The sequence below is a fragment of the Perognathus longimembris genome, chromosome 1, assembly GCF_023159225.1.
Source record: "Perognathus longimembris pacificus isolate PPM17 chromosome 1, ASM2315922v1, whole genome shotgun sequence".
NCBI classification, from domain to species: domain Eukaryota; kingdom Metazoa; phylum Chordata; class Mammalia; order Rodentia; family Heteromyidae; genus Perognathus; species Perognathus longimembris.
In genome coordinates, this window is record NC_063161.1 from 90,786,297 (window position 1) to 90,812,226 (window position 25,930).

A 25,930-nucleotide genomic window follows, 5' to 3' on the forward strand; every position below is an offset into this window, starting at 1 on the left:
CTCTGAACATTGAGAATATCTGACTTTAGACTTTATTACTGTTATAAGCTAGAAATCTCGTTGCTTCAGACTAATCATGTATGACCTGGGGTTTGGACAGAATTGAGAACATATTATGCTGTTGTCTACTCCTAAAAGAATAAAAAAGATCATTCCAGGAAAAGACTGATGGTCTACAGAAAAGTGGAGGGAGGGGGAAGGTAAGGAGAGAAGGGAGAAAACCTGACAGTGTATACAGCTTTATTATACGTTTAATTTGTACAAATTAATTTCATATAAATAATTCAAAGCTACTTGTTTCAAACTGCTGCTTCCCTAACCAGACGTTATAAACAAGTAGAGTATAGGAGACCAATTTGAACTTTTTATCTTTTCTTTCCCTCAACCCTTTACTTTTTGCATGGGCTCCGATTAACAATGAGAGTCAAAATGGAAATGGGGAAATAGGTAATCCATGAATGGATACCATTTCTCTTGATTTTATCTTTCTATTTCCCAAACTTCTCTGTCACTTCTTGATGTTTTCTTCTATCCCTTCGCCACTGCTATATGGCTCATTTTTCCTCCCTTTCCATAGATTTGGAATGATGATGTCACTGATATTCTCATTGTGTCTTCCCTCTAGCTATCTGAATGACTTGGACCGCGTAGCTGACCCTTCTTACCTGCCTACGCAACAGGATGTGCTTAGAGTTCGAGTCCCCACCACAGGGATCATCGAATACCCTTTTGACTTACAAAGTGTCATTTTCAGGTAGTAACTGAGTCTGTAACACCTACTTCTTCCTACCTTTTAAGCTTTGAGTACATTGAATAAACTGTTTAAATAGATCATGTGTAAGGTTTAAAATAGTGTAGGCTGCCAGACACTGATGGCTTGTGCCTATAGTCCTAGCTTTTTAGGAAGCTGAGACCTAAAGATCCCAGTTCAAAGCCAGTCCACACAGAAAAGTCCTTGAGACTCTTATCTCTAACCACGAAAGAACAAAAACAAGAACGGTAGGTGGAGCTGTGGCTCAAAGTGGTAGAGCACTAGCCTTGAGCAAAAGATACAGGGACAGTGCCCAGGTCCTAACTTCAAGCACCACAACCCACCAAAAACAAATAGTATATAGGCTTTAAATAAATTAGTATAACTAGATACTTATCTGGAATAATGTGCCTGTGAAAGAAGAAGCCAGAGAAAGATACACTGAGTTTCTTATCTCAATGTATGTCACCAAGCAGTTAATGAAATCTTAGTTTCCTGGTGGTAGAACAAAATCAGTTACTCAAACATTGGTCTCTGTTTTTCAAATCACTTTAACTATGAAGACCTTGGTTATTTTGGAATTATATAAGTTATTTTATTGATTATAGAAGATGTATTTTCAGAAGTTTTTATGGTGATATTTTCTCCATATTCTATGGTACCAATGGAGAATTTCTTCAGCAGCAATAAAAATATGTGATGTTTTACGTTCATGAAATAAGTTGCCTAGAAATTTTCACAACTCAGTAGTTTGAAAATAGGTGATTAACTAAGTCTAAATTTATGGAGCAAAATAGAAAGAAAATTTATTACCTCCTTTTTCACTACTTCTGTTCTTTTTGGATAATACTCTGATAGAAACATTCCTTTTTTATTTTTTAAAGAGGAAAAAACAACCCTGATGTACTTTTATTTCATCTTTTATTACACAATCTCTCGGTTGTACTTTGAAGTAGAATGCAAACCACATGGCACTTTGAGGAATTTAAGCCATTTGATTATGTCTCTGACTTGAGTGTAGAGTTGAGTTCCTGGAAACCGAACTTGTTGAGGAGGGATATGTCTAATATCAGGTTATAACATACAAGCTATGCAGTTCTTCCTACATAGCTCTGCTCTATGACTGGTTAACAGGGGCTTCGTCATTCTTGGTCAGACCACTCTGTCAGTTTTTACTGTGATGATACTCAGCACCTATGGTCAAATCTGCCTGCCATACTGCTAAAGACACTGCTATTGAGAAGTTAACATTTTGGAAATATTTTTTACCCTCAGTTTTTTTTTTCCATCTATAAAGTAGTTAGTTGTATTAGATGGCCCCAAGGTTCCTTATAGGTTCCAGTATTCTGTATTATTTTTTGCATTGTTTACAACAATTGAAATATTCGCACTTCCTTCCTTTTATAATCATATTACAAAATATTTTCAAAAAACATGTATCATTACATGGGGATCTTCACATCCTCATTGCTTTACAGTTAGTTGTGAAGCCAGATTGGTACTACATTTTATTTTTTCTATATTTTTGCACCAGCTTTTGAATGACTGTTTTTGCCTTATAATAACAATAATGAGTTAAAATGTATAATTTTCTACCAGCATCAAAATAATCACATGGAGCCTAGCATGAAAGGATTTCATGGAATGAGAATTCTATGTGCATGCTGTAATTATTCACATGATGGTATTAAGGAAGATCCAACTCTTGACTAAAATGTATATGACAGTCACAGGAAAGAACATACTCAGAGAATATAAGTTTTAGGTATAAATGTTTCAGAGCAGGGCTCTTTAAGCATTTATTGAAAATTACAGTTGTTCCAGTGTTTTCTTGTCACTGAACATTAAACCTCAACTGAGAACTCAAGATCTTCCAATGACGGCTTCTAAAAGGCTTAAAGGCACAAAAGAGGACCCAAAGGGTGAAACAATATATCCAGGGAGACCTATGAACTATGGATATTAAAACTGGAATTCTCAGATCATAAGAAATTAAAATGTTGGATCCAGAAGTGCTAGATATGTTCACATCACCACTCAATTGTTGTGCTAGTATTCATGTCTGAGCAGTAACTCACCTCAGAGGTGATGTATTACAAAACAAGCACTGAAAGTAGTTCAATTGATGGTGCCTTAAAGCATTGTAACATTTTATACCCTTTATTTGTAGCAGAGTAGTGAGCTGGTTTGTTCTCAAGGCTAATTATACCATTCTACCTGACATAGCTATACCATTTCCAGATTATTACCAACATTGGGAGGAAAAGAAGAGCCCTAAATGGTTGATCTACTGAAGGAAAGATAGATGGAGTCATATTTGCATTTAGTTGATTGATACTTCATATCAAAATATATAGCATCTTATACCTTTTAAATGAATGGTGCTCCTTCCAACCATACTCAAGGAACTCATGAGCATCTTTGATTTTATTGAAAAAGACACTGAAGTATCTTTCTGCTTCCCAAATTATCAGTCAGACTTAGCACAAATATAACTCATTCTTGTTGACCAGTGCATAATTAAATACTGTTTTGCTTGAGACAGATAAGGAATTGTTTACATAGCTACAACTTTCAGAAACATTTGGTAACTTTCTCATATTAACAATGACTTATTACCTAGAATGTCTTGACTTTCTGTTAGGTAGCAAAAAATTATATAGCATTGGAGTGTCATTCATTGTCTCTCAACAGATTGTTTTCTCCAAGTTGATAAGTAGTGCTGTATTGTATTGACATTTTAAAGTTTTTCTTTATATCTTATTAATATAAATATTGTTAACTTTGCAGAATGGTCGATGTAGGGGGCCAAAGGTCAGAGAGACGAAAATGGATACACTGCTTTGAAAATGTCACCTCTATCATGTTTCTAGTAGCGCTTAGCGAATATGATCAAGTCCTTGTGGAGTCGGACAATGAGGTAAGTGCTGTTTGGACAGGAAATGGATTATCACTTTATTGTGTAATAGAAATAAATTAGAAGAGGAAGGGTTTTGGGAATGGGGAAAATTGACGTCATTCCATTTTTGACATTTGATTTTAAGATTTTTTTCATAATAAAAATATACATGGTACACTCAAGTAGTAAGCTTATCTGTCAGATGCATGAGGAGCTCTGTGTGTTCAACCCTAATTAGATTCTGTTTGATAAAACACTGCAGAGGTTCTGAAAGTGAAAACATGGAAATCCCTGGCCTAATCATGGAATCATTTTCTAGCCTTCTTCCTGCAGCATAGAATTGGGAGTGTTGGAGTGAGTCATCCTGTTTTGCCTTGTTTTCATTTTGTTTAAATCATTGTTTGTGTGATGGGTGGGTTCAAAGAGTACTTAGAACCTCTTCTGGTAGATGCGGATAACCTTGCAGCTGGGCTCTAAGTCAGTTCATGGCAGAGTCACTAAGTGTATTCATGACACAGCCTTACGGCTCTTAGGAAATTCTATAGGCTGTTGCATAATTTATCCTCTACTAAGCTGGAAGCCATTGAGGAAGTATTCTTTAATATGCCTGTCTGGAGAACTGATTCAGTATTGTGATCTCTTCCCTGCTTCAGGGAAGCTTAACCGGTGTAAATACGGATTTAGAGGATGGTAAAGCTGAAGGATGAGTCAGAGTTGATGATGGAAGATAATTAAGGGGTGTAGAAGACTGCTTTGAGCTGGAGTTCAGAATGTGTGTGTATGCTTATATGCATGTGTCTCAGAATGAAGATGCCATGGATAATCTTGACATAGGCAGAGTGTTGTACAGACTGATGTACCAGGGAGTATTAAAATAAAAGAGTAGAAAATAAAAGAGAAGGAAGTTAGAAATTCGTAACAGCTGATTAAAGTAGAGTTGGCATATTTTAACACTTCATTTTTTGAGATTAACGATTCCTGGCTTCAAAACTTTTAAGCAGAGCAAAAGAGGGCCATGTCTATAATCCTAGCTACCTGAAAGGCTGAGAGCAGGAGGATGGTGGTTTAAGGCTACCCTAGGCAGAAAAGTCCATGAGACTCCCATCATCATAGAAGCAAGATAGACAAGGTGGCATGCAGGGTGTTCTCCTGAGATGATGGGAAGCCTAAAAATGGGTGGATTTCTACTTATGTGTGCATCTAGTCAGGAAGTAAGAACCTATCTTAAAAATAATAAATGAAGCCAGGAGCTGGTGGCTCATGCCTCTTATCCTAGCTACTCAGGAGACAGCTCTGAGGATCACAGTTCAAAGCCAGCCCAGGCAGAAAAGTCCCTGTGACACTCTTATCTCCAATTAACCATTCAGAAACGAAGTGGCGTTGTGGCTCAAAGTAGTAGTCTAGCCTTGAGCAAAAAAGGTCAGGGACAGCATCCCGGCCCTAAGTTCAAGCCCCACAACCAACAAAATAATAATAGTAAGTGAAAAACAGAGTTGGAGGAGTGGCTCAGTGGTATTGCACTTGCCTAACAAGTGGGAAGCCTTGGTTATAAAATTCCATTATCTCGCACCACTCCCCCCGAAAAAAGAAAACACCATTTAACTTTTCTCTAGCACAGTGGCTGATTACTTTAATCCCAGGTTTGAGGTAGTATAAGCCAGAAGTTAGCAAGACTCCTTTTCAGTAGTGGTGCGTGATGGCACGTACTGTTGTGTCAGGTAAGTGAGATGTTACTGTTAGAATTGTAAAGTTTCCATGAACCAGTATCACATACAGAGCCGAGGATTACATATTCATTTCAATATCTCCTGGCTTACCAGTATGTAGAATTTTGAGCCAACTAAAGAATTGAGGCTTATCAGCCACTGTCCCCTGTAGATGTAAGACAAAGTACATGTCAAAAAGCAAAGTACATGTCTAAAAGCATGTCAAAATAGATGGTAGTTCTCAACAAATAAGTTGAGACAATTGCTACCAAAATTTTAACCGTGAGTTTCTTAGTCTTATTCTGTATCTGTACCTCTTTACTTTATAATTCTTGGGTGTTGTATTTTGAATATATTAGATTTAAAAATAAAACCTATTATAAAATTTCTGATTTCTTTGAATATCAGATCAAAACAGAAATTATTTTGAATGCTCGTTTATTATGTTAGCATCATTTTGCTTTGAAACAGATGCAAAACTGGAAGAAAAAGTTAACCTTGGGCCGGGTGCTAGTGCCTCATGCCTATAGTTCTAACTACCCAGGAGGCTGAGAGTGGAGGATCACTATTCAAAGCCAGCCCAGGCAAGAAAGTCTGAAACTCTTATCTCCAATTAATCACTAGAAAACCAGAAGTGGCAATGTAGCTGGAAGTGGTAGAGCATGTGCCCTGAGAAAAATGCTTAAGGACAGTACTGTCTTAGGGACAGTACCCAGGCCCTCAATTAAAGCCCATGACAGACAAAAAAAAGTTAACTTTGTTCTGAATGATGTGCTTTTTTTCTCTCTTGGTGTTAGGCATGTGTGGGAAACAAATCTTTTGTTATGTAGATCACCTTTTCCCATCTTTGCTGCCCAGTAAAACAATATTTACATAATATCAACTACACAAAAGACATGTAAGCACATGTACTTATGTATCTTATGTTTACAGCATAGCTAGAAGAAGGTAATGCTTATCAGTACATATTTTATGCAAGATACATTCATTGACTCTACAAAGAAATACATTAAATCTTTATTTAATGGTAATCAGTTTATCACTTTAAAATGATCAGAAATAGAAAAGTAACGAGATTATTGAGACATCTCATCAGCTAAGGGTAGGACATAAATCAGGCTCTTTTGTTAAGCAGTTCAGATAATTCTATTTGTCACCTGACATTGCTGATAGAGATAAGATTTCTAAGATTGCTAATAGAAATAAGATTTCACATGTAGAAGTGTATTTTGTTAACTTAAATACAAGGATATTGCTTTGAATATCAGATGCCATAATTAAAGTTTCCACAGTAATATACCATTCCTTTTGCAGGTAACTAAGTATATCAAAATATTGCCCCACTTCTTGTAATTCTTAAGGTGAAGCATAATGCCATAGACTTAAAATAATAAAGCCATCGTGTTTTTTTAGGATCTTGAAATAACATGGAAATTTTGAAAGCCTTGCTTATAATTCTGTGAGATAAAAGTCACTCCCCTCCATAGTGTTCTTTTCTCAGCTCTGGAAGCTAATGGTAGTAGTATTGCATATAGTCTGAATTAATAAGCAAAAGCTACACGTTTCTCCATCTACCTCAGCCACAGCCAGCACTGTAGGCAGTTAGTAGACACTTTCAAAAATATTTGCTACTGTTGGAATAGAGTTGTTGATTCTTCCCAGTTGTGTTGATATTTGAAAATGCTGTTGCCTCTCCAACTTCTTAAGCCCTTAAGATAATTTAGTACTATAGAATTCTGATTTCTGATATTTTCTAGTTTGGGTGAGACAATGCTGAGTATGTCTTGAAACATTTTGTTCTTGGTTTTGAAATCTGATGTTCATAACTTTAATCCAAAGCAGACTTTGCTGTGTCTCCCTTAGTATATATTTGTGAGAAAAACCTGGGAATGAATTCTGAGGGCTTCTCTTTCTGTCTTGGGGAACTGTGGTAAATGCACTGCAGACCACAGCAAAAGCAGCTAAGGCAGTATTTTTTATTATTCTTTTTTATTTTTGCTTTCAATATTTCCCAAACTTTATGTGTCAATCTTCACAACCACTTTTTGTCTGTCCAGATTCTCATCCTTCCTATTGTTTAGGGAACAGATTTCTTTTCTCTCCAAATAAGGAAATACATTGTCAAATAGTGGGCTAGAGAAACCAAGTCTGCAGAGCTGCGTTGATTTGTGCATTCTCTTTACTCTTGCTTTTCCTGTGTTAGCACACCAACAGAGCCATCAATTCTGCTGAAATCCTTTCTTTGGTCCCTTATTTTAGAGCCCCTGGAAGTCCAGAGCTCAAATTAGGCAGGCAACATAATGTATTTCAGCTTATCAGTGTTTATTCAAACACTGCCTTTTAGTTTTTTTCTGGCTTTCTGTTTCATGAATATTTGAGTATTGATGCAAAGGTACTTTCTCAGACATTGCCTCAGACACAGTCTTTCAGACATTACTCTTTATAGAATCTCAACGATTGAGACCTCTTCGTCCATTTTAAAATGTGAGCTTCTTACTTATTAATTCTCTTGAAATGGCCATGATGAATTATGGTAAAAGTTTTATGGCAGTATCAAGATAGTTCTCACCCAAGCTTTCCTTTGACCAAGATGAATTTCTCAACATGGGGTTAATTAACATTAAGCCTTCAAACCTGTTTCTTGGAGTTGCTCAATTGATAGAGCAAAAGGAAGAACATACATTTTTAATACTTAGCACTTTATATGTCTTCAAAACTCAGTAAATCCATTACTCATGTATTACAAAGACAAGGATTCAGGCTCTGGCCAGGATATCAACACCCCTTCCCACATTCCTTGTCATGCTAAGCCATTGCTTTCCTCCTCCCTTGCTATCTTCTAGAAATTAGTGATGTGGCCAGAGGAAAAGCGAGAGCTAGCTGTCAACTAGCCAAGAGAATGCAAGAAGAGTGAAAATTCTTCCCTTACAAGAGGAGTTGAAGTACTCCCCCTCTGTACTTAGGCTCTTATTAAATTTGTAGACAACAGAGGGCCAGCCAGGGTCCCTTTACCAACAGTTCACCATTCCTTTATCACCCAGTTGATTTTGAACTCTCTTAAAGCAAATAGTCCAAAGTATGCATTTCCTTTGGATACTTCTCCCGTAGTAAGTTTTAAAATAAAGCCATTTTGAAGTTATTCAACTAGAACCAGAATTTGAACACTTTCTTTAAAAGTGTGAAACGTGTACTTTGTTCTGCTCTAAAAACTCTGAGCAAGCTTTTGGGAATTTTCTCCAGATAACATTCAGCTTTAGAAATAACATGACTAAAAACTGAGGAGAAAAATTTCCAACTCCAAAGAAAAGATCTGAAGGAAACTTACAAGTATTTTAAAATGTGAACTTAGATTAAGATAGCTGGTCTCTGATCACTAATTGGATTGGCTTGAACCCTCTTCTATAAGCTGTTAATCAAATTTTGCCTTTGTTACACTTGGCTCTACTTCTTGGCCTGATTCACAAGGATATTCCTAAAAAGACCTTCTCTTTTTTTACCTAATCTCTTTTCCATTCCCACATCCTTTTGTTCTTTTTCAGCCACATATCCCTTTTCTATACTCCTCTCCACACCCCTTTCATTCCCTGGCTTTCTGATTTCTTTATTGTATGTATGTCTCCATCTATATTCTCTTGTCTTCTCTCTGCAAAAAAAAACAACACTTTTTTTTGGATACAACAGTAGGCCTTGCACATGCTAGTAAACACTGAACTAGTCCCTTAGTCCTTAGAAGAATGTTTTCTGATCACTACATACACGTTTGAACCAAAGACCTAGCTCTAGTGCTTTTTAAGGATATTGAACAGTAAATATATCTACCTTTTCTCCACTGGTTTATTCTGACCTGTTTAATTGTACATTGAGACAAAAGAACACAAATTTTAAAATGTACAACATAACTGAGGCAGAAGAATCATGACTTTATTCAAGTCCAATCTGGGCTACATAGTGAGTTCCAAGTTAGCCTGGGCTACACAGTGAGTTCCTGTCTCAAACAAATAAAAACTTTATTTATTATAAAGCCAACATTTGTATCCAATACTCCTGTCAAAAAGTGGAATTTGGCCAAGACCATTGTTGCCTCTCTGCATCCTTCCTCCATGATGTAATCACATTGATTACTAAGGCAATCACTTTGAATGTAGGCATCATCATCATCTTCTCTTCCTCCTCCTCCTCCTCCTCTTTACTCCCCTTGCTCCTCCCCCTTCTCCCCCTAGTCCATGAGGCACCTTGAGCAGAGAGAGGCCAACATGGGAAGCAGAGTAGGTTTGAAAAGCAGAATCTGTAGGGACAGAAGCTCCAGCTATATGGGAAATAGAAAAGATGAAAATGGATTTAAAAATAACAACTTATTGGGCTGGGGATATGGCCTAGTGGCAAGAGTGCCTGCCTCGGATACACGAGGCCCTGGGTTCGATTCCCCAGCACCACATATACAGAAAACGGCCAGAAGTGGCGCTGTGGCTCAAGTGGCAGAGTGCTAGCCTTGAGCGGGAAGAAGCCAGGGACAGTGCTCAGGCCCTGAGTCCAAAGCCCAGGACTGGCCAAAAATAAAAAATAAAAAAAATAACAACTTATTGAAGTAGATTCTTACACTACAAGATTCGCCCTTTTAAAATGCATCAATGGATTTTACTATGTTCATAGGATTGCACACCCATCCCTACTATTTAACTGTTACATATATACACATATAATTTGTGTTTTAGAGGAGTTTTACATTCATGGCACAATTGAGATCATGTGGAGATTGCTCCCACATACATCCTGCCTTGGCAGGAACAGCCTTCCCTCTGTGGGCATCCTGAATTGGAAGGATGCAATTGATGCAAGCAGTGAATCCACATAGACATGTGCATCCATGTTCATGAGAGATGTTTTCTGGAACTTTGTTTTCAGGTAATACTTTTAGTAATCAGGTAATGCTGGCTAGTGATCAGGTAATGCTGGCTGCATAGAGTGAGTTAGGAAATGTCCTTTCTGCTTCTCTCCTCTTGAAATTTTTCTTGAAATATGATATAATGTCCTTGAGCTTTTTGTAGAATTTACCAGGAAACCCATATGAGCCTGTGGTTTTTTGTTTTGTTAGGCTAGTAATTGTTGATTCCCTCTCTGTAATAGACATGGACCTATTCAGATGATTTATTATGGGAGTTTTGGCAGAATGTCTTTCCAGGAATTGTTTTATTTTACCCAGGTTATCAGACTTAGGTTGATCATAATCTTCCTCTATTATCCCTTTAATGTTGGTGATATCCATGTGATGTGCTCTTTTCTATTTCTGTTATTAATTATTAGTGTCTTCTTCCCTTTTTTCTTATTCTTATTTCAGCCTTCATGATTTTAAAGAACCAGCTTTTGATTTTTTTACTCAATATTTCTCTATTGATTCTGTTCTTTTTGTCCCTCTTGAAGATTGAACACGTCTCCAAATATTCTTGCCAAGCACTCTACCACAGACCTACATCTCAGTGCTTTTTTCTTATTTTTCTTTTCTTTTTTCTAGTTTCTTAAGACAGAAATAGATGGCTAATTTTCAATCAAGAACTTTCCTAAAGTAGGTACTTAGTATTAGGAATTTCTCTCTAAACACTGATGTCATTGCATTCCCAAAATCTTAATGGGTTGTGGTGTCATGTAGGTCAAAGAACTTCTTAATTTCTTCTTTTACACATGTGTTCTGTAGAAGTGCCTTGTTTCATCTAAGTATCTAGAGATGATCTGACTAATGGAAGTCTACATTCAAATAATATTAAACTGTTTCATAGTACAAGTATCTTATAATAACTAATATTCTTAGTTCTTCCCCTCCATATCTTCTATCATTGATGTAATATCATTCTATCATTGATTTAACTTACACTTAGGAATATGTAAATATATGTATGTAAGTCTAATGCACTTGCAAATGTATAAAAGCATATAAACATACATAATCAGATATATAATTGTGATTCTTATTTTGAACAGGTAAGAATAGATAGAAAAACTACATGTTTGTTTTTCTTTTACCATTACTTATTCTTGCTTTATTCCCTTTTAATGGAGATCTGAATTTCTGACCTATATCATTTTTCCCTTTTTCTAAAGATTATCTTCTAGTATTTCCTGTGGGACTGAGGGTATAGATCAGTAACAGAGTGCTTGCCTTGCATATGCACATCCCAATACAAGGAAGAAATTTATGCAGTGCATGACAGCAAATTATCTCCAGGTTTGTTTGATCTTTGGCATTCTGGAGTTATAATACTCCTGAGGACAGAGAATGCTTTATCCTATTTACTGTCTCTACACTTCCTGGGTCTGTCTGAAATTAATTTATGGAAAATTTCTCAGTCATTGCTGCTTCAAATATTTCTTCTTTTCTCTTCTCTCCCTGGTATTCCAATTACACATGTGTTACAACTTTTATAGTTATCCCACAGTTCTTGACTATTCTCATCCTTCCCCACCCTTACCAGGCCTTTTTTCTCTTTTGTTTTCAGAGAGAAATTTTAGAAGTTTCTATTGGTTTTTCCCAAATTCAGCAATTCTTTCCTCAATCTTCTTAAATCAAGGCTTTAACTTCTGCTACAGTGTGTTGTTGTTTTTTAACCTCTGCCACCTACTTCTTATTCTTTTTACTCATTCTCTCCTGTGTCTGGTTGGTTGTTTAAAGTTGGGCTCTATTTAATTCTATCATCTGCCATAGCTGAGTCTGATTCTGATATTTGCTCAGATTCTTCAAACTGTTTCTTTGCCTGTTAGGATTTCTTCTTATTTTTTTCTTAGTGTATGGGGTGAAAGGAACTGCCACATAAACCTGTAGTAATGTGGTAAATGCAAGTGAATGGAGACTTTCTGCAGTCTGTGATTGTGCCTCTTAACCCTGTTCTTACAGACTGAGAATTTTGTAAAGGCTTTTCATCCTCCCTTCCCTCTTACATAGTATAGGATGGCTAGTGTGTTCTAAAGTTAAGTACAGACACATGCTACATAGCAACATTCCATCACTGTGGAACTAGAGACACAATGGTGTTCCAGTAAGACTATAATGATGCTGAGAACTCTAGTATTTTTATGGTACTTCTTCTGTGTTTAGATACATTTAGGTCTACAAACACTTTACTGGTGTGTTATAGTTGCCTACAGTGTGCAATGTGTGGCCTACTATATAGGTTTGTTGCCTAGGAGCAGTGGCTGTGTCCTACAGCCTGTGTATGTAGCAAGGTCTACCACTTAGTTTATGTGAGTACACTCTGTGATCAGATGATGAGATACAGATACCTGGTTACACACTTCTCTGACCCTTCTGCCATCATTAAGAAGTATATGACTGTTTTTTCTCCACTCACCTAAAAGTCTAGAGTTTGTTGGAGTTGGCCATTCTCCTCTGCCCAGTTATTTTGGGATCAGATATAAGCCCTACTCTATAGATTCTAGTAAGTAATAATAATACTTTCTCTTAAGACCAAATGTTAAAATACACAGAACACTGATATATTTTAGAATAATTTATCATTACCTCCCAAGCCCAGAGAGCTTTGTTTGTTTTTTTAATCCCCTGCTGTTCAGGTATTTATTATCCAGATCATGAATGAGTGGCTAACAATTACATTGAAATTGTTACCTGGGCCAGACTCAGTTGGCTCACTCCTATAATCTCAGTTATTCTGGAGAATATCAGATCAATGCCAGTCCAGCCAGAAAACTGCAAGAGTCTATCTCCCAAGTAACCAGCAAAAAGTTAAGCTGGAAGCAGGACCTCAAAGGTAGAGTGCCAGCTAAGCACATACTGCAAAGAAAAAAAATTGCTAAGGATTATAGGACTAGCTAGAGCTGGGGATAATTAGTTTGTAAGCTGGATAAAGAAAGCTTTTGAAAAACTTTATCAGTTAAGAGTTTGAGTTATGTCTTAAGTGGTAGACTCCAGTACCACCAGAAGAAAACAGTTATCAGTTTGATGAAATAAAGCCTTTTGAATAAAATAAGCTCTTTAGACTGTGTTTTCTTAATTGGGTTCATAAAGAAGGAGACATAGTGAATGAAGAAATTTAGTCAAAGAAGCTTAGAAGCATTAGAAAACATCTATTTTTTGCTCAATCTGCTGAAAATGTCCCCAAACTGAGATACCCTTTAGAAATAATATAAATTACAGAGATAATTGAAATAAAGGTAACCATTTTATGAGGTCAGGATTTATCTTGTTCGTCTTGGAACAAAAGGAAGCTGTGCATTAAAAATGGTCTTGTGAAAATGCTGTGGCCTGAAGCCAGAGGAATCTGGACTACTTTGCTGGCCAAATTTAACCACCTGTGGTCTTCCGTCTGATTCTTCTTTCATATTTTCTTAAGAGAGTATCTTTTACAAGAATCCAAAGTATAACCAACAAAATTAAGAAGAGGGAGGGAAGAGGTGTGTAGTAGAAGGATGGGTACGAATTTTAAATCGATCAAGATATATTCAGAAAGTGCTTTGTTAATGTCGACTCCTTTGTACAACTACATAAAGATAATAAATATATTGCTTTAAAAAGAGTGTCTTTTAGTAGGAAACCTACATTTCATTAAACTTGAAATTATTGAACTGTAGTTCAGTTACTCTGTTTGTTTTTTGTTGTTGTTTTGTTTTGGTGATGGTTCTAGGGCCTGAATTCCAGACCTAGGTGCTATCCCTGAGCTTTTATTCAAGGCTAGCACTCTACCACTGGAGCCACAGCTCCACTTCCAGCTTTTTTTTTTTTTTTGTGGTAAATAGCTACCTTTATTTTAAAAAGTTATACATGCTAGAAAAAAGCATAAGTGATACATATAAACAACTGTTTACCAAATACTTATTTTTTTTCCTTGAAAAAGGTGCAAATGATCTTTAAATGTAAACACAAAAGTTACCACACATTCTCGTCATAGAGGGAGAAAGGGGGAGGGCTATTCCTTTTGGCTGCAGTTATAGTCTCATTCAAAGGTTTTCCTGCAAAAATACATTGAAAACAATTGGACATGACTATGAGGGAAAAGAAAGCTTTCACGTCTAAATTGATCATTTATTTCCTTAAAAATTTTTAACTTCTTGTCAGAAAGTGCAATTTGAGAGAAACGATTAACAGTGACCGTACAGAATGAAGTTAATGATAATATAGCTTGCACAGAATTCAGGTACTGACTGATGACATGCCTCAGCTGGCTTTACAAGCATTAACAGGGAGTCATCCATGGCCCAAAGACTTCATTCTTGTGGAGGCTGTTACTAACAGCATGCTCTAGCTTCACCAGGCCTGAGCACTGAGTTAAACTGCATCACGGTTTCCTGCCAAGGAGGACACTGCCAGTAAAGAACATAGGTCTACAACATTAGCTTGTCTTCATTCTTGCACTAAGTAACAGAAAACTGAAACTTTACAACAAACAGAAATGGAAACAACTCATGAAATAGTACAATTCAGAAGGAATACTACATCAATAAAAGCAGGATTCTGATGCAACAGTTTTTGTCAGTGGGTTATATTGTCTCCTACAGGAACTTGTTTTCCAGTTTTGTTGTCTTTAAAAACATAGGCTGGGGATATAGCCTAGTGGCAAGAGTGCCTGCCTCGGATACATGAGGCCCTAGGTTCGATTCCCCAGCACCACATATACAGAAAACGGCCAGAAGCGGCGCTGTGGCTCAAGTGGCAGAGTGCTAGCCTTGAGCGGGAAGAAGCCAGGGACAGTGCTCAGGCCCTGAGTCCAAGGCCCAGGACTGGCCAAAAAAAAAAAAAAAATACTCTTCTCAGGCTGGGATGTGGCTCAGTGGCAAAGTGCTTGCCTAGCAAGTGCAACGTCCTAGGTTCGATCCCCAGTACCAAAAAAAAAAAAAAAAAAAACAGACAAAAAAAATAAGAAGAAGAATACTATTTTCATGGAGTTTCTGCTAGATCTATCTAGACCATTGCTCATTGCCTCTTAGAAAAATAATTATGAGTCTCCTTCACTGTCTTGAGAACCTCCCAGTGGAATCATGTGCAACTCTGCAAGTTAGTGCTCACCAGTATTACTGCCTGCAGCAACCAAGGGATGTCTGGGGAAAATGTCCTCCTTGGCAGGAAACTGTGATGCACTTCCAGCTTTCTGTGCTTACTTAGAGATAAGATATCATGGATGCCTGGGATGGCTTTGAACTTTGAGCCTCAGATCTCAGCTTCCTGAGTAGCTAGGATTATAGGCATGAACCCTTGGCACTCAGCATGTTGTTCTTAATAATGACATGTGTGCATCTAGGATCCCGTACTTAACAGGAGCTCCAGGCACCCTTCCTTCCTTCCTTCCTTCCTTCCTTCCTTCCTTCCTTCCTTCCTTCCTTCCTTCCTTCCTTCCTTCCTTCCTTCCTTCTCTCCCTCCCTCCCTCCCTCCCTCCCTCCCTCCCTCCCTCCCTCCCTCCCTCCCTCCCTCCCTCCCTCCCTCCTTCCTTTTTTGCCAGTCTTGGGGCTTAGACTCAGGACCTGAGCAGCACTGTCCTTGACTTCTTTTTGCACAAGGCTAACACTTTATCACTTGAGCCATAGCACCACTTCTGACTTTTCTTTATATGTGGTACTGAGGAATCAAATCCAGAGCTTCATGCATGCTAGGCAAGCACTCTGCCACTAAGCCACATTCCCAGTCCCCTTCTTAACTGTCCTTGACAAGGCATCAGGGAAGTAGATAGAGTCAGATTGTCTTGGTTGCATGATAGTTCCACTAATGCCAGCCTGGATAATCCAAAACGTTAATATCACCATGCTACCTTTTTTATGTAAAAAAAAAAAACACAGAATGTTATATGTCTTAATATTGTGAAAATTATTAAAAATAGGTAACTTACAAACTAGGTGTGGTGGCACATGCTTGTAATGTCAGTACTTCAAAGACTAAAGCAAGAGGACTACACATTGAAGGCGAGGCTAGACTATATATTGAGACCCTCCTTCCCAAACAACAACAAAAAACATAAACTTGAGGCAATGCATGGATACTCTATAAATTATAGTTAACAGCATCAGCAGTTTCCATGGTGAAGGAAGTACTAACTGTCATTTCCAAGCCTGGTCATCAGTAGCTAATTTAATTCTTCTTAAGAGAACTCTCTAACATGTATGTCTTTCAGCTAATCTAGTAAACTTAATTGCTATTAATTAAATAAGATTGAAGTATGGAGCTGGGTCTGTAATCCCAGGTACTCAGGAGGTAGATTCCAAGGGTATTATAAAAGCAACATGGTTTTTAGGATATAGCTACTCATATTAATAGCATATACTTGTTTACGCTTTTATTACTGTGCTTATATCATGACTTTGTGGTTGAAGAATACAATATTTCTCATAAAGCCAGAGTGCCTCCCATAACCGGGAAGAACCAGTGCTCTGGTACTATCGAAGTACACTGGACTAGGATTTAGTTTTGGACTCTGTCTCTGCCTCAAACAGTTTTGAATCATTTCTTCTCAACCTGGCAACTCAAGAGAAAAGGGAGTTTCTACTCTACTGTGGTTTGGGTATATAGTTTGAGTGTATTTTCCAAAGGTTTAAGTATTGGAAGAGTGGTCCCAGTATGATTATGTTCAGAGATGGTCGAACCTTTTTAAGAGATGAGCCCTAGTTGAGGATGATGTTCCTAGGGAGCTGCCCTCAAAAGAAAGTAGTGCTGATCTTACAGAGTAACTTAGTTCCTGTAAGAGTGGGTTATTGTAAAACAGCAAGACTGGTTTCTTATCTTGCCCTGTGATTCCCTTTTTTGTGCCCACGCTTTGGCTATGATCTTTATGCTATAATTTAATACAGTCAAGTAGGCCCTTATTAAAGGCCACACTGATGGAGCTGCCCCATTTTGGACTTGGAGCCTCCAAAATGGGGCTAAGAAAATTACTTTTTAATAAAAAGCAAGATAGCCTCTAGTATTTTGTTTCAGCAATTGAAAACAGACTAGTACATATTCCAGTTCCCAAATGCAAAATGTCATTGGTGGGGGCTACAGTACTGAGATTGTCTCTGCAGGTTAACATAGACTCTGCATTTTTAGAGCACCAGAGGACACAAACAAGAGCTTCCTTAAGAGAGAAATGTTGCCCACTGTTTTCAGATTGTAGTTTTCAGCACATAGGTGAAACTATGACTGGGTTGTGAAGTGCATAGGGTGGGTCACAAGCAGAATCTATAGAAAGTAAAATAGAATAGAATTGTCAAAGGCTGTCACAATCAGAAGAATTATTGTTTAATGAAACTTTTTCAGTATAAGCTGTGTCTTTGCAAGTTTACAAGTCTACAGTGGGCGGTGTGCCTCCCCTCCAACCCCCCCCAAAATAAACCTGATGTCGGAGGGAAGGTAATCAGCATATCTGCACCCTGCTCTCTGTGGCAAACTAGGTATAATGAAAGGAAGGGTGAGTGGCACACACATATAGCTCCACAGCCTCCTTGCTAACAAGGCTGAGTTTTTACCTTGGTTTCAGTTGAGAATAGAGAGCATTTGCTTCTTTTCTTCTACTATTTGTAACTCAAACAGCTATAGCTCAATTTAAGCGCTGGCCTTTGACAAGTGTGCAGCCCTGTGCATTGCATAAGGCCCTGCATTTGATTTGATACTTACTGTGTTAAAATGCTTTGAATGAGAGCCTCACGTTTTCTCTTTACTCTGGAGCCTGCAGATTCTGTAGCCAGTCCTGACCACAAAACACTAACCTGAGAGATTCGTAATCAGAATCATTTTTTTTCCACACCCAGAGAGTGGTGGCCATCGTCAGCTCTTGCCTATGTTCACCTGCTACATAGCCCCTACAATAGGAGTGCATTTTTCACTCTCCATTGAACTTTATTTCACCTGATGCCTTTTAATTTTCATTCTCTTTTAAAAACGACATTATACATGCTCTTCTTGATTAATTTGCAGTGTGTTGATATATACTGTAATTAGCAACTGATTTCTGTATCACTTATTCAATTGTACCAGGCTGAGGTACCCAATGAGGGTGTTCAAAAACTAATTATTAAAACATGGGCAGTCCCAACTCACAGCTTAATGTAGGCTCCATTTCTCCCATCCCTCAGTGCCCTACATCTTGAAAATAGCCTGTCAACTTATCAAAGGGGAAGAGGTAGTATCGAATCTCTAAAAGGGATTACACTCGTATTATGTGTTGATTAAGCCTAATTTCCAGCAGTGTTCGTGATACTAAGGCTTCCTTTACCTCTCAGTTTAGGCTTGCCTAATGAACTGAGAAAATGAGTAGAGCCATCCATCCCCTCACCCAAACCCACTAATTAAATCCTGTGAATGAACGGAGTTTTTTTTTTAAGACCTAAAAATAAAAATCTGAAGCACTTCAACCTTTTTTTTATGATTAAATTTCCAAGTAGGCTTGTTAAGAGTCTCTTTGGCAAAGACAGAAACATCGACAATCTTTTTCTTTTGTTCTGTTATATTTCAGTATTCATTAAAATGACCAGAGGCCCATGTTATACTGTTCAGTTCCTCTCCCACTGAATAGGAAGGAAGGGCTTGCCTAAAATCTTGCTCTGGGTCTTGTCAGACCAAGAGAAAAACCTCCTAAAATATTGAAGCCATCTGGCTAAGTGATTCATGAATTGGAAAATCAGAAGCCAGCTCACATAAGAATAGAGCTACTTCCAAAGGGAGACACAGGAATGAAAAAATACCACAGGGTGGATGATCATTTTTGACAAAGGCCTGTTGTTGACACTCACAATAAGCCCCTGGTTTTGTTTTTTAGTCTGTCAAGAACTGGTCTCCTGGGCTGGGAATATGGCCTAGTGGCAAGAGTGCTTGCCTCATATACATGAAGCCCTGGGTTCAATTCCCCAGCACCACATATATAGAAAATGGCCAGGAGTGAGGCTGCGGCTCAAGTGGCAGAGTGCTAGCTAGTGAGCAAAAAGAAGCCAGGGACAGTGCTCAGGCCCTGAGTCCAAGCCCCAGGACTGGCCAAAAAAAAAAAAAAAAAAAAAAAAAGAACTGGTCTCCTAGTTTCAGCTGAGATTTTTGGGGGGGTCTTGGGAAGAGAAGATTTACCTATCTTTCCACCAATCCTCCAGCCAAAGGACATATTATGAATGAACCACCTAATTATACAAAAATGTAATTAGCCAATAAATGAATATTAGTCATTAGATACTGTCTCTTGATGCCTCTTTAAAAAAAAAGCTAAGGATAAATTCTAAACCTAATCTGTGTGTGTGTGTGTGTGTGTGTGTGTGTGTGTGTAAAAGTCCTGAAGTTAATTTTAAATTACCAGTGTGTATCATTACAAGGATAAGCAATTGTTATTGTACTTGCTGTTCTACTGCCTAAATACATAATACACATTGAGAGTCTGTCTCTTTATCTTTTATGCTAAGGAAAAGGAATTCTTGTGGGAGTTAAATTATAATCAATGTTATGTTTATTCATGTAACATAAGTAGGTGGAAATCACACAGGTATGACTTAGCCTCCTTCCAACTTTGGATAGAGCTCTGTGGATGTTGGGTAGAGTTTATTTCCTCCAGAAGCTATGTTCCCTTCCCCCCTTTCTCTAATGTTTGACAGATGTGTTCTTATAACAGTTGTTGAACTGTTTAACACAGTGCTGCCAGTCGAATTAAGGGAGCAATGACTCTGCTCTGTTTTCCTGGAGAACAGAGTCCTGGTGTTTATTAGGGGCTGAACATGGCTGGCAAAGATAAAGGATTCTCTGGACTAGAATTTTACCTAGTGATCATTAGAGGAAGTTTACCCAAGTTTATCCAATTAGAAAACTCCCCTCAGAGCATTTGTAGGACCATAAATAATGTTACAAGAGAAGTAGTCTTTATGATGGCAATTCCAAGAGTCTTGGACTTGGCCTCACTGAAGTCCTCCTGGGCTCCAAGATTCACTAGGTCGTCTTAGGATTTCTTGGAGTACCACCCATTGAAAAATGATTTCTTTCCTCAAAAGCCTATAGACAGAGTTTTTTCACAGTACACTTCTTAAAATAAAAGAATACTTCAGAGAAAAAGTATATACTGCAGTCTTACTTGCCATTAAACTTTACCTGGTGCTTTGTTGTCTTCAGTGAAACTGTAGATGAGAAGAATCACATGACAGGAAGGGGAATACCTGTGGACCCCTTGAACAGATCCCAAGTTCATGCCTGCTCCATGACATCTCTCTTTTGATACAAAGCTTAGGCAAGAGTCTGTGAGTTGAATATTACTGACAGAAGACTCCAGGGCTAAATATTTATTAAGCATCTTTTGTCAGCCAGACAAGAGAATGTCTTTCCAGATCACCTAATTAGCCATTTGTCATAATTGAGGGAATTGAGACCTAAAGAGATTAGGAACAGCCTAGGTTATTCCACTAACTTCCCATTAATAATGTCAGAAAAAGTGCCTACAATTCTAAAATGACAGTTTTGTGTGGCCAGATTGTGTGCATTCGTATCCCAGATCTATTCCTGTTTGGCTATTTGATCTTGGAACTCTCAGAGCATCCGCTTATTCGACTAGATTCACCCAGTAGCTATTAATAGGCTGTTTTTCTGAATCTTAGAGGATAAGAACTACAACTTCAAAGCATGAAAACTCAATAAATTCCCTATATTCAGTGGTTCTTAGGGATACCTATGTGAGAAGGGGCTGAAGATGGTAGATGGGCACCAAGACTTCATAATTTAGTAGTGTTCTGTTTTGTTCTGACAATGCTGGGGTTTGAACTTGGGGCTTCACAACTTGTTAGGAAGGCACTATCATATGAGCTGTACCTCTAGCCCTTCCCGCTCCTAATTTTTGTGGGTGTTTTTCCTATGGTATCTTCTTGTGCAGTCTGGTGTGGACCACCATCTTCCTCTCTATGCTTCTTGCCTTAGCTGGTTTGACAGGTGCATGCTACCACATCCAACCTTTTTTCTTTTAATTGAGATAGAATCTCATAAGTTTTTTGCCCAAATTGGCCTAGAACCATCCTCCTCCTGATTTCAGACTCCCAGATAGCGAAGATGCCGGGAGTCACTGGCCACTATACCCAGATAACTGGTTGACATCAGGTCTGGTGAATATTTTGCCCTCACTGACCTCTTGATCTGTGCCACCTGAGATGCTGGGATTATAGATACAAGCCCATAGCACCTAATAGGCTAGATTGTCAGGTTGAGCCGAGGGTGAAAGGTTTTATATAAAGACTAATTTGAGATGTAAATTATACTCTCTCCTTTTGGCAGCATTGTCATCTTAAACTTTTCTTAAAATTTAAATGGTTACCCTTTTTTGCTATTATTAATAAGAAGACTTATTTTGTGTCTGGCAGTGCTGGGGTTTGAGCTCTGGTCTTGGCACTTGCTAGACAGTCATTCTAAGCACTGAGCAACACCCTCCCAGTCCCCCTCCCACTCCAAAAGGACTTACTGAAATGTACTATTAGCTTTATTAGGCTATCCACTCATTTTGTAACTCCCTCTCCCCAGCCGGCAGGAAAGGCTCCACATAGCTGCCATGTTGGGAATGAGCAGGGGGTATTCACTCAGAGGTCATTCTTTACAGAGTGCCTATCCCAACAGTTGCCACTAGTGTAGCTCCATGCTTAGGTTGCCCACTGTGGCAGCAGGAACACATGTTGCACCCGTGATGCAAGGCCTCCCTCCATGTGTCCTCATAGCCCACAAGGCTGGGCCAGAGCAGACCTTTTCATGATAAATAAGCATGCTTCTTCTGAAGCAAACTCATAAGAAATCAGAGGCCTTAAAGTCTCATCAAATGTGCATTATTTACTAGTCAAAAATCACAGGGGAAGAAGGTATTGATTCTTTTTTCCCTAGATTTGTATGTGTGCGCGCACACGCACGCGCACGCGCACATTGGGGCTGGAATTCACAGCTAGTGCTCTGCCACTTGAGTTGCAGCTCCACTTCTAGCTTTTTGCTAGTTAATCAGATAGGAATCTCATGAACTTTCATGCTCCAGCTGGCTTTGAACCACGATCCTCAGATTTTAGCCTCTTGAGGAGTTCGGATTATGGGTGAGCCATCATTGGCCGGCTCTATCCTAGACTCTGTAAGGTACATATGTGTAAACACTTACCAAGAACAATTCACTCTCCCTAGTGTGTATTTTATAAGCTTATAATGTACTACATCTGAATAGTATACCTCTGGAAAAAAAGAACAAGGAAATACTTTCTAAATTATAAGAAAACAATAGCTTTTCTTCTTTTAATCTTCATTTTGTACTTCACACTGATTTTACTTTTTTTTTTCTGGTACTAGTATTGGAACTTAGGGTCTTATGATTGCTTAGCTAGTACCCTACCAACTTGAATTATACATGCAGCCCAGCCTTTTCTCTGATAATTTGGAGATAGAGTTTTTTGGAGTGCTTTGCCTGGGCTGGCTACAAATTGTGATCCTTCTTCCCTATCACCTGCTGAGTACCTATGATGTCAATGCCCTGCCACACCCAACTTATTCACTTTTAGAGGTAGTGTATTATTCCCAAGTATTAAGAACATTTGCATTGCCATGCAACCATCACCACTGTCTATCTCCAATATTTTTTTACCTTACCAACTGAAACTACCTGTCCCACCATTGCCATTCTTTTACATCTGTGAAATTGACTGCTCTTTCAGCGGGATCATGAAGCATTTGTCCTTTGGATTTTAAAGATTGAATAATACTCCAGTGTATGCATATACCACATTATATTTATCCCTTCACCAGTCACTGGCCCCTCAAGAGGCTTCTACCTTTTTGCTGCCAGTATGAACAAAGGTATATAAATACCTGTTTGAGCCCCTACTTTCAGTTAAATAGAATTGCTAGATCACTTGGCAATTCTATTACTCATTTTTCAAGGTGGCTATATCATTTTATACCACTAGCAAAGTGCAAGAGTCCTAATTTCTCTGCACCCTTGTCAACAGTATTTTCTCTGTCTTTCTTCATAACAGCCATCCTTAATGAGTGTGAAGTATCACATATTATGGTTTGGATTTGCATTTCCCTAATGATTGCTTATTTGGGGAATCTTTTCATATGCTTATTGATTATTTGTATAACTTGAAGAAACATCTATTCAAGAGTCTTTTTGCCATTTTGTTTTTTGTTGTATGAGTTCTTCATAAATTTCAGATATTAAATCCTTACCATGTATGTAGACACTAATTTTAAGCCATTCTTTTTGTAGTATACCAAATAATACCACTCCATCACTTAGAGTCAAAATTGATTCTCATATGAAGTTAGAAAGCATGAGCAATATGCCCTTTGGATGTCCTTCTAACCTTTTGATTTTTGTTTTTTCTGATAAATCTTTGTGTTACTTTGGTAAATGAGGATTTTTCATTACTAGGATGTTTTTCAAGCCCTCCAGATGACCACTAGGTGGTACTCTAACCACAGCATGAAGTAATTTGCATAAAGCTGTAGGTAAATTGCCAGGTTGCCCTAACAAAGACTTTTGCCTCACAAAGATGATGTTTATGTTAATTTGGATAAACTAATGACATTTACTTAATGTTAGCACTGAAGTTATAGTATATTATGAAACATGTCTGATGTGATTAAGTGACTTACTTGTCCAAGGTTATACCTCCATTTGCTGATGAAGCCAGGTTGTATACAGGCCTAGTACTTAACTCCTCAAAGCACTTCTTGTTAGCAAGTCTTCCCAGACAATGCCCAGGATAATACAGGCTTGACCATGATAAAAGAAAAGACAGTGGGCTGGGAATATGGCCTAGTGGTAGAGTGCTTGCCTCATATACATGAAGCCCTTGTTTCAATTCCTCAGCACCACATATATAGAAAAAGCCGGAAGTGGTGCTGTGGCTTGAGTGATAGAGTGCTAGCCTTGAGCGAAAAGAAGCCAGGGACAGTGCTCAGGGCCTGAGTTCAAGCCCTAGGACTGGCAAAAAATTAAAAAAGGAAAGACAGCTGTTAAATTTTGGAAAGATCCTTGGATTACAAATTAAGAAATCAAAATCTCACTGATTTACCTGTTGAGCTTGGAAAATCATTTAACTTCATGGCATGGTATTTATGTCTTTAAGTAGAAGAATTACATTAACCATAAAGAAAAGAACCTCAAGTTTTATTGTGTCATGTAAGAATTTAGTTCTTCATTTTGAAAGCCTGAAAGTTCCCTCGCTCATCCTATTTTCTTGTTTCAGAAAATAGCTTTTTTTTCTTTTATTATAAAATGGGTGGAAGTTTCTATTTATTTATTTATTTATTTTCAGTATTGGAGTTTGAGCCCAGAGTTTCACACTTGCTCAGCAGATGCTCTGCCACTTGAGTAATGGCCCTAGTTCTTTTTTGCTCTGATTATTTTTCAGGTAGTCTTTTTACCTGCGTCACTTTTTACCTGCGTCAACCATGAATCCTCTCAATCTCCACCTTCTAATGAGCTGGAATCACAGGTGTGAGCCACCTCACTCAGCACTCTGCCCCCCTCTTCCCTACTCTTCTTTTACTTTTTCTCACAATCTAAGGTAAAATCTATGCACCAGCTCACCATTCTTCAAAAAACTTTTGGCAACTTTCACTAGTTTGACATTAAACATTTCAATAATCCTTAGACTTTCTGTGAAAACAACTAATGAAATACAACTATTTTAGAGTAATAAATTCTAGAAAGTAAAAACATAGCACTTGGTGGAATATTTGTATAGGAGTCCCAGAGCATCTTGCCTTGCTAATCATTTCCTGGCTCTCACACCCTGCACACTGCCTCTGTATTACCAGTGGCTTTGCTCGTCATTGTTTCTGTTTGCAGATCAGTTCACCTTGGGTTGGTATAGCACAGAAGTGTTCAGAGTAGCAGTTTTTATTTACACTTTTGTTATAAATGATACCACTTAACACTTAATTTGCCATAATACAGTAATCCCTTACGAAAGTTCCCTTCTTGAAAAGTATAATAGCAAAAGTACAAATGGCAGTGCCATTATCTCATAAAATGGGTGAGAGAGTGGAGTTTTCAGGGACAATGTGGGAGGTTTTATGCATATAATACTATCATCACCACTCAGAATGGTTTCAGAAGACAAAATGATGCTGTAGCCCTGCTCCTGTCCACTTCATCAGAACACACATTACAGTCGCAGGTTTGCTTCAGGGATTTCATCTTTTAAAGTTTTCCAACCAGCCCCAGTGCCTCTGGTATTAACCTTCTCTTCCTTTTACTATTCTGATTATTGATTTTTTTTAAAAGGCATAATATTTTTGTCTAGCCTTGGCACAAATTATCTTGAGACTAAAGGCGTGCCTTCCGGGAACATGTATTGAAGACTGGGGAGTGTAAGTCAGTCCAGTCTCTATACCGTTTCAGAAACGTGCCACCTGGTCTGTAGTAGTTGGTTTAAGTTGCTCATAGCAGCCACATGCTACAGCTGTTCACGAGGAAACAGAACTGCATGTGAGTTTTTTAATATTTGGTATATGAGTGGTAAATCGTGGGCCAAAGGGTTGTTTTCAGAAAAAAAATAAAAATGCCTTGTAAAGAGTGTGTTTAGTAAGGAATACCACAGAAAGATTTCGGACTTATCCATTTAACAACCAAAACTGAACAAAAATGAGTACTTTCTAGTGTTTAACTGAAGAGCAAAAT

The 25,930-nt window shown here is 38.1% G+C and overlaps 1 protein-coding gene across 1 annotated transcript in view; it reads left to right on the forward strand.

Annotated features, from left to right (window-relative positions):
- Nucleotides 1-25,930, forward strand: part of Gnaq (G protein subunit alpha q) — a 271,646-nt gene that overhangs the window by 208,634 nt on the left and 37,082 nt on the right. The window contains exons 4-5 of the mRNA XM_048332041.1: nucleotides 626-754; nucleotides 3,542-3,671. Coding sequence (XP_048187998.1) covers nucleotides 626-754; nucleotides 3,542-3,671 — 259 coding nt within the window. The remainder of the gene's footprint in view (nucleotides 1-625; nucleotides 755-3,541; nucleotides 3,672-25,930) is intronic.